General features: G+C 47.5%; 1 protein-coding gene across 1 annotated transcript in view; it reads right to left on the bottom strand.

The window, feature by feature from the left end:
- The window catches only part of LOC118323053 (cytosolic phospholipase A2 gamma-like), an 8050-nt gene that overhangs the window by 518 nt on the left and 7041 nt on the right, over positions 1 to 491 (bottom strand). The window contains exons 10-11 of the mRNA XM_035654973.1: positions 363 to 446; positions 72 to 228 (exon numbers count right to left, since the gene is read on the bottom strand). Of these exons, the coding sequence (XP_035510866.1) occupies positions 72 to 228; positions 363 to 446 (241 nt within the window). The remainder of the gene's footprint in view (positions 1 to 71; positions 229 to 362; positions 447 to 491) is intronic.

Raw genomic sequence — 491 nt, 5'->3', positions numbered from 1 at the left:
CTCCTGGGGCTCCACTGATCCATCTAAAACACGCCACCAGTTATCACAAACGCTAACGTTACAAACGCCTAACCTTGAAGGTGTCATCAGCTCCGGATTCCATGGCAATAAGGAGGTCTACGTCTCTCTTTTCTCCCAGGAAGGGAGGGTAGGGCATGTTGAGCATCAAACCAGCATCTATCAGCTCTATGTGCTCCTTAAGTCTGAGGCAAGCCGGCACTGCAGCACCTTCCCAGCAACACAAAGCTCAATATAGCAACTGTTTGAACCCGATCTGTTGTTTTTCCCAGTCTGTCTTTCCCAGTCACAGGAGCGTGAATACAGTCAACGTACAGGCAATAAGTGCAGTGATGATAATTTACCTGGGTATTGGTAGAGGAAGTTTTCAGTTGTTCCCCATTCCCATTTCCAAATCAGTGGGAGGACTTTTTGGATCAACAGAGAGACTGGGGAAACACAGCATAGCCAAAAGAAGCAGGTTATTGTGCATG

This window comes from Morone saxatilis, unplaced genomic scaffold (assembly GCF_004916995.1).
Source record: "Morone saxatilis isolate NCDOM2014 unplaced genomic scaffold, NCSU_SB_2.0 Contig14, whole genome shotgun sequence".
NCBI lineage: Eukaryota > Metazoa > Chordata > Actinopteri > Moronidae > Morone > Morone saxatilis.
This window is presented reverse-complemented; position numbering and strand designations above follow the sequence as displayed.